This window comes from Marmota monax, unplaced genomic scaffold (genome assembly GCF_021218885.2).
Source record: "Marmota monax isolate L192 unplaced genomic scaffold, Marmota_monax_Labrador192_F-V1.1 WCK01_AAM20220418_F8-fsc00122, whole genome shotgun sequence".
Lineage (NCBI taxonomy): Eukaryota > Metazoa > Chordata > Mammalia > Rodentia > Sciuridae > Marmota > Marmota monax.
In genome coordinates, this window is record NW_026695223.1 from 7,064,860 (window position 1) to 7,073,386 (window position 8,527).

General features: G+C 46.7%; 1 protein-coding gene across 1 annotated transcript in view; it reads left to right on the forward strand.

The window, feature by feature from the left end:
• Positions 1 to 8,527, forward strand: part of Clcn1 (chloride voltage-gated channel 1) — a 30,676-nt gene extending 22,149 nt beyond the window's left edge. Inside the window, exons 16-23 of the mRNA XM_046434137.1 lie at positions 47 to 180; positions 2,206 to 2,450; positions 2,821 to 2,929; positions 3,203 to 3,282; positions 3,501 to 3,539; positions 7,164 to 7,268; positions 7,351 to 7,437; positions 8,026 to 8,527. Of these exons, the coding sequence (XP_046290093.1) occupies positions 47 to 180; positions 2,206 to 2,450; positions 2,821 to 2,929; positions 3,203 to 3,282; positions 3,501 to 3,539; positions 7,164 to 7,268; positions 7,351 to 7,437; positions 8,026 to 8,397 (1,171 nt within the window). The 3' untranslated portion in view covers positions 8,398 to 8,527. The remainder of the gene's footprint in view (positions 1 to 46; positions 181 to 2,205; positions 2,451 to 2,820; positions 2,930 to 3,202; positions 3,283 to 3,500; positions 3,540 to 7,163; positions 7,269 to 7,350; positions 7,438 to 8,025) is intronic.

Below are 8,527 nucleotides of genomic sequence, written 5' to 3' on the forward strand. Positions count from 1 at the left end.
AGGCATGTGTGTGGGGGCCAACCCACCCTGCTTTCTCCCTCCATAGCAAATTTACAATCTTCGTTGAAGACATCATGGTACGTGATGTGAAGTTTGTTTCCGCTTCTTGCACATACGGGGAATTGCGATACCTGCTCCAGACAACCACGGTCAAGACTTTACCACTGGTGGATTCAAAAGGTTAGTGGGAAGGAAAGAAGCAGACTTCTGAGCTGGTGACCTAAACTGGGGCTGTACAGAGGGAGAGGTGGCTCTGTTGAGCAGGCTTGCCTATACAGCCACCCTCCTGCTGTGGAAGGCCCAGCCTGGACTCATAGGGATCTTGATCTTCCTAGAGGAAAAGGTCAGTGAGGAAGTGGTCAAATATCCAGTTAAATAAATACAGTTGATTCTTATTGTTGGAGGCACTTCTGTTCTATAAAGTCACCATGAGCCCAGAATTAGTGAGCCCTATACTGAACAATTGCCCCTAGGGGAAACATGGCAATAGGTTCCTTAGAGACTCTGGTCAGTATTTTGTCAACTAATCAGCATATAAACTTATATTATATGTGTTCCTGTTTAAAGGTGCTTTATTTAATAGATATTTGTTATTTATTAACATTTAACTTGTGGCAACAGCACTGTAATCATTCCCGAACGAAGCTTACCCTAATACACATACTTTCTCCGAACGGCATATCCCAGCCTCCTTGTGCTTAGGAACACTAGACAGCACTTCAGCACCATGGTATTATGTTTGGGGGCCATTTTAAGCAGCAAAATCACCAATACAAAGCTTGAAGATGCAAAAATCATGGCTTTAAGAAGCTTGCAAAAAAGAATCCTTATTTACAATACTCAAGCTGAAAGGAGAAAGCTAAGCCCTATTTTGTTCAACCCCAGATGGGGACATGAGCATTGGGAAACTTAAATATTTTGTTCCTCTGTATGTGTCTGTGAATTACAGCAAAAGCACCTCTAATATTGATATGGGGTTACAAATGTACTTTAGGGAGTAGGTGAATTCACAAATAGGAAATACATGAATAATGAGAATCATAGCCTTTTACTACTTAACTAAATCACACCTGTTCTTTAATGTTCAACTTAAGGAAGAGATGAAACTGTTCCCTAGGGAGGAATGAATGGTTTTAGTAAACAGTGACTTCACATATCTCTTCCCTCACCATACCTCTTGCCCAGATTTGGTAGCTCATCCTACTTTGTATTATTTTATTGTGGTTTATATATTTATGTCTTGTCTTCCTCACTATTCCTTAAAGGTAGAATAGTGTCTACCTTTAAGGAATAATGAGGAAGACAAGCTATAGCTTCTGACTTTCCAGCATGCCTTGTCCTAAATATTTACTAGATATTCAATAAATACTTCTCTAGTGAGTGTTTAAATTATGCAATAGAGAAACATCAGGTGGAGCTATTTGGAGCCATTAAGATTGTTAGTTCTGATTTCAAATAATCAGAATATCCAAATTTCTCAATTTAGACATTTCTCTAAACTAAGGCAGGTTCTATTATGTTATAAAGCAATGGATCTTGGTGTAAAGGTATAGCCCATGAGGTGCAGGATTTTCACTGTAATAACTGAGACTTAGCACAATTTATCTCAGTAACACTGCTACAATTTTATGACCTTAAAACTTAATGGAAATGTTAATTATTATAGCAGAATTTCTGTAAACATATCCTGACCTTTCCAGAAAAAGTAGGCATTTATTTATGTCTAGAAGGACCCAGTTTAAGTGATGACATGTCAAATGTGAAAGGCAGTGTCCTTGTTTCCCTTCTTCCAGAGTAGAAGACACGTGCTTGCATTGTTTGTACTTCTTTCAAAGTGTGCTCAGGTCATAGCCTGTTTGAATAACTTTTCACAGATTATTCTATTGGACAGGGTTGATTGATCCATTTTAATACTGAGCTCCTCTATTTGCAAACATTCTATATGAGGACAGCATCCAAATAAGTACACTTTTGCACCAATTGATGTGATACCAATTGGGCCTGTAAGTGCTAAATGTGTGAAATAGAAGGGATGGAGTGAGGTCAACCCTGGTAATGAAATGAGTTTTTAGAAAGAGAGGGCTGGAGAGGGAAAAAAAAAAAAAAAAAAAGCAGACACTGGGTTTCTGCTCCCGTGGCTCAGTTGTGCCAGGTAGCTGAGCAGAGTCCGGAGCAGCCCCCAGGCTGAGCGTGGGTTCCCCCCAGATTCAATGATCCTGCTGGGCTCCGTGGAGCGCTCAGAGCTGCAGTCGCTCCTGCAGCGCCACCTTTGTCCGGAGCGGAGGCTGCGAGCTGCCCAGGACATGGCGCGGAAGCTGTCCGAGCTGCCCTACGACGGCAAGGCGCGGCTGGCAGGGGAGGGGCTCCCTGGCGGCGCGCCCCTGGGGCGGCCCGAGTCGTTCGCCTTTGTGGATGAGGATGAAGACGAGGACCTCTCAGGGAAAACCGAGGTGATGAGCCTGGAAGGGCCAGGGGGAGCCGGACCGAGGGGGCGAAGGGAAAGAAAGTTGTCGGCAGGGGTCGCTAGCGACATCTCCACCGTTTGGCGATGGCTGGGCTGGACCGTGAGGTGCAGGGAAACTAGGAGATGGGAGACCAAATGTGGATGTCTGACTGAGAATTCTGGATTGGGTGAAATAAAGGCAGTCCTCTGAGTCCAGTCCCTGAAGGAGATAAGGTTGTAGGTGACTGTCGATGGGAATTCAAAGGGATGTAGGAACCTGAGCCACGGGGAGGAAAAGTTAGATTTCCCAGGACACCCACTGGGAAAGGCAGGGAGGCCTCTTCTCTGAGGCTGAGAATTTTTATTATTTCTTTCAGCTGCCTCCTCCTCCTCCTCCCCCCTTTCCTGCTGCTCCATCCACCCCTGAAGAACCCAATGGACCCCTGCCCAGCCACAAGCAGTCACTGGAAGCCCCCGAACCTGCAGGTGAAGACCTCCTAGCATACCCCTAACTCAGGCCTTGGGTTGAGTCTGAGCTCACCACCTAAGGCCTACTCCTATGAGGAGGTATGCGACTGGTGATGGCGGGAGGAGGTCTTATTGCCCAATTTTCCGTATTACTGCCCCCAGGGGCAGAGGTGGAAGAGACGTTTCTACAGAAATGAGGCACCTGGGAAGTGCAGTCCTTTGGTGGCAAAGTGTCAGGGACCGCTCAGAAGCCCCTGGCCATTTCTTCTCTCTATGCACCACTCCTTTCAGGTCAAAGATTCTCCATCATCCATTGCCTGCTAGGCTGCTTGCTGGGCAGAGCTCGCCCTGCAAAAAAGAAAACAACCCAGGTGAGAGGAGATGTGTTCACAGGGACTAGGGGAAAGGGATCTTGTCTTTGAGAAGTGGGAAACCATGGTCCATAAACAGGGGTAGAGATGCCTGCGGGGAAGATGACTTGGAAAGGAGGTTTCTGTGGCCTTGGCCAGAAAGAGATGACTCCTGCTTCATGGGAAACCGTTGCTAGTGTGAGAAGAAAAAGACCTTGACTCATGTCTTTCTTCTCTAGGATTCAACAGATTTGGTGGATAACATGTCACCTGAAGAGGTAAGTAAGAGAAGCTGCAACCTTGGGTGGATTGTTCTGCCCCATGGAAGTATTGATGATTTTTTTCCTACTTTCTTCATTGTGTTATTGTTAAGGATAAAACAATGCTTCCTAGACAGGAAGCATTTTGAGAGGTGGGAGTAAGGTATAATTGTGGAGAGTAGGGAACATGTGATGGGCCCAACAGTATTCTCTGAGGAACAGAATTGTTAAAGTTCTGAGCCTCTGTGGGAAGATGGGGCCATGGTACTAAGATGAGCCTTGAATCTTCTGGAGTTAAGGGACATTCTAGACCAGGCAAAGGCCATTCAGAAGGGTGGCACTTAACTGAAGTAAAATGGCACCATGGATCCAGCTCTAACCGCAAGGATGGAGAAGAACCACATTAAAACTATCATGGATGAATCTGCCCTGGTGGTGGATACGGTACTAGACCCATCAGGCCCTGAAACTGTCAGACAGTGAGTCTGGGATCTGCAAATGGAAGACAAATCATGTGTGGGGACAGGTGCCTATCTCCTAAAGAGGCAGTTACCAAGTCCTCCAGAGAAAACCCAATACTGACTGTGCTTGTTTGTGAGGAGAGAACAGAATGTGGAGCAGTGGTTGGGAGCCTGATCAAAACAGGCCCTAGGGGTTGTAGAGGAGCAAAAAAATCCATTAGCAACTATTTCGTGTAGCATAGAAGAGTACAGGCTGGCTGCAAATCCTGAAGAGGCAGAGCTTTTAAAGTGGGTAGCTGACAAAAAGCCATGGTGGGTTCTATTTTAAAATAAACATCTTATTGGACATCCACAATGAGTATGTGCTGCATATCAGAAGTACTGCAGGCTCAGAGGAGGAGGTTGTGGGTTGGTGGGAAGAAAGAAAAGAAACCTTCCCTTTCTCCCCTGACACTCCTCCAAACACATGCCCTTCTGATACATGACTTGAGGAAAAGTTAAATAGATGATCACAGAGGCAAGAGAAGAAACCTTCCTTGGGACACAAAAAGGAATCAGATGGGCTATGACTGCATTTTAGGAGTATTTTGTTAAGTTCCTAAATCCGATAATATAAATACATATGCTTTTATTGTACCAAAAAGTGAAAACCAGAGCTGGCTGTGGTAGCACATGTCTATAATCCCAATGACCCTGTAGGTTGAGGAAGGAGGATTACAAATTTGAGGCTAGCCTCAGCAACTTAATGAGATCCTGTCTCAAAGTTTTAAAAGAAAAAAAAAAAAGGATGTGGCTCACTAGTAAAGTGCCCCTGGGCTCAATTTCCAGTATCACAGTAAATTAATTAATTAATTAATTAATTAATGAAAGACAACTAATTTGATCAATGTGGTCTTTTTTTTTTTTTTTCTTATACTGAGGATTGAACTCAGGGGCACTTGACCACTAAAGCATATCCCCAGCCCTATTTTGTATTTTATTTAGAGACAGGGTTTCACTGAGTTGCTTAGTGCCTTGTCATTGCTGAGGTTGGTTTTGAACTCCTGATCCTCCTGCCTCAGCCTTCAGAGTCACTGACATTACAAGCATGCACCACCATGCCCAGCTGATCAATATGGCTTTTTAATGATTGTTGGAAATAAAGTTCAGCCAGACATAAAAAGAAGATAGATCATATATTTCTAGCTTGTCTTTCCCAAGGAAAACTTTAAGAAACTACCCACTCCCATGTGACAAGTTATGGAGGTATTTTGGAAAGATAAGGTACAAATTCAGGATATTTTGAACACATTTCTCATATCAAATCAGATGAGATGACAACCTTGACAATATCAAGATGTTGGTATTGACAAAAAATATAAGGGAACTATGGGAATTATGAAAATAATTCAATATGGTAAGAATTCATTCAATGTCCCAGCAAATCTGCATATTCTGTTTAGAGTATACACGGTTAGAGGTCTGGTTTCTAACTGGTGCTGAGCTTTTTGCAAGACCCTACAGCAGCATCCTCTTCCCTTTACACAGAAACAGGGGCTGTACCTTGGTCAGCACACAGTTCTAGAAGCCGGGCTCCACCCATTGCTGACTGTGGAGTCTTGGGCACTTGTGTGCCTCTGCTTCCTCATCTGCAACGTGAAGATGAAGATAGGGTTGTGGGGGAGCATTCAGTGAGCTAAGACACGTAAAGCAATTAGAATGATTCTTGGCACAGAGGAAGTGCGTGTATTACTGCTGCTGGAGAGGCAAAAAAGGAAGCTGAGCAGGCCAGAAATTATCATGGAAGAGGACAGGACCCACCCTATCCATCCTGTAATATATCCTGCCTGCAGCAGTCCTGCTAAGTGCTCGTCCATCCTGTGCTGAGGTTAAACCTTGTAGGAACCTTTATTCAGGAGTTTAGAGGAGGCATGACTGTCACTGTCCAGGAGCCTCAGGAAAGGACAGATGGAGGGAGCCTCTCTGTGGGCCACACACTAGACCCTAGAATTCAGTGACAGCCTTTGTTGTTATTCTCCGAAGCTTAGAGGTACAGATTTGGACAAAAAGGGAAATAAGTAGGTAAAGCACTACATCACTCAGAGAATACAGACTGAAGAACAATTTTAGAAACTCTTAGGTCCTTTTATGACATAACGGTTCGTTTGTAATCTTGGAGTTTCCAATTTGTTTATCTAATGTCAAGAGAATTGCTGGAGCCAGGCTAGAATGCCAGTAACCTTAGCTCAGGAGGCCGAGGCAGGAGTATGGCAAGTTTGAGGCCAGCCTGGGCAATTTAGCAAGACCCAAAATAAAAAGTAAAAAGGACTGAAGATGTAGCTCAGAGGTAGAGTGCTTGCCTAGCATCTTTAAGCTCTGCATTTGATCCCCAGTTTTAAAAAAAAGGATTATTATACTGGCCTTTGTGCCTCAATGTTCCTATCATAGACCAAACTCAAAAACTAACAAACTAAAACCAGCTTTCCTCAAGTTACCTGAGTGCCATGAGATGCCAGTCTGCTTAAATTCAATACATATTCAGCGTGATTGACTTCATCAGAGGTTGCTGTGCTAATTTCTTCATGTATATAGCAATCGGTGCGTGCAACATTATCAAGGAGCAGGTGTCTGGTAGGCAGAGGAAAGACAAACGCCAGGCAAGGGCGAGCATAACCAATGCCATTTCTGAAAAGGAAAGACTTGCAGAGCTCCACGGGGAAGAAAAAGAAGGACAGTACGTCTGGCTGGGAAAGTCAGGAATGACATGATGTGGGGAGGGGGTTGGTGCCAGAATCCAGGTGGTGAGAACAGCAAAGACAACCAGAAGGTGCATTTGAAGAACAGAAAGCGATTGGGTTTGATTGGAGCAGGGGGTCTATGGGAATAGTGGAAAATAAGGCTGGAAAGACAGGTCGGAAGTCAGTGTTTGGGGTCCCATGGATGAGGGCTTGGGAGACTAGAAGAAGGAACCCTTTTCTTGGTATCCAAGAGTGCAGGGTGGGTCTAGGGCCTGATGAGAGAGAGAGAGAGAGAGAGAGAGAGAGAGAGAGAGAGAGAGAGAGAGAGAGAGGCACTGTCCTCTGGGAACAAGGGTCAGTAGTGGTTCACCTGTGTTTCAGTGTTCTGAGCAGGGACAAGGAGGCTAGTTCGGGTCAAAGCTGGGCCTCTGTGATATTGGCGATGGTCCTACTCTGCCTGACAGATTGAAGCCTGGGAGCAGGAACAGCTGAGCCAGCCTGTCTGTTTCGATTGCTGCTGTATCGACCAGTCTCCCTTCCAGCTGGTGGAGCAAACGACCCTGCACAAGGCAAGGCCTTGATGGCTGCTCAGGGCTGTAGGGAGGACAGGCAGGTGTGCGGGGTGCACTGACCTGTGCTCTCCCCACTCAGACTCACACCCTCTTCTCGCTTCTCGGCCTCCATCTTGCTTACGTGACCAGCATGGGAAAGCTCAGGGGTGTCCTGGCACTGGAAGAGGTAATGGACAATGATGGGTCCCCCGTGAGGAGCAGAGGGGCAGATGTGCATAGGACAAGGGGGTACGAGTGAGGAAGGGATGGTATGGATATCTTGGAAGTCCTTCCAGGTTTCTCCACTTCTCACCCAGAGACTGGAGGAAGTGGGGGAAGCAACCAGTGGGAGGTACAAAGCCTATCATGGCTACAGTTGCAAAGGGGGCAGGATTCTCCACGTCAGGTGAGATCCCACATCACCTTCCACTGATGGCCTGAGTCACATTTCAAAGAGTGTGCCATGGGAGGGAAAGAGGTAGGTGGATGAGACTAAGAAAGTCACTAGGAAGGAAGGGTCAACAGAGGGCCCGAGTCAGGGGAGCTGGAGAGTCACTGCCGCTCGGCAGGCAGAGCTGTCAGTCATGCTCTTGTCTCCTCCTTGTCTCCTTCCTTTGTTCCTGTTGTCTGTCTTTCCACTTCTCCTTCCCTGCCCCTCTGTTTCTTTCCCATTACTGTTTCCTTTTGTGTGTCTGTTCTCACCTGTCTCTCCCCCACTGCCCTCATCTTTCTCTTTCCTACTTTGTGCCTCTTTCCCTCTCCTACTCCTCACCAGCTACAGAAGGCTATTGAGGGCCACACCAAATCTGGGGTGCAGCTCCGCCCTCCCCTTGCCAGCTTCCGGAACACAACTTCAACTCGAAAGAGCCCTGGGGGACCCCCGCCTCCTGCAGAGGGCTGGAGCCTGCCCGAGGATGGAGCTGGAGTCCTTGGAGCTGGGGATGTGGCTCCTGCCTCCCCAGAGACTCCTGTGCCACCCCCGTCCCCAGATACCCCTCGCCCCATGGCCTTAGCCAAAGCAGAGGGTGAGCTGGAGGAGCTGGAGCTGGTGGAGAGCCCAGGACCAGAAGAGGAGCTGGCTGACATCTTGCAGGGCCCCAGTCTGCGATCCACGGATGAGGAGGATGAAGATGAACTGATCCTTTGACCACCTTCCAGGCCCTCGAGCGACTGCTGAGAGGCCCACGCCAGAGGGTGGACTTGTGTGGGCAGGGTGTCCTGAAGGGCACACCTGTATTTTGCCCCTCCCAGAAATTTTAAAATGTGATGTTCTTAAA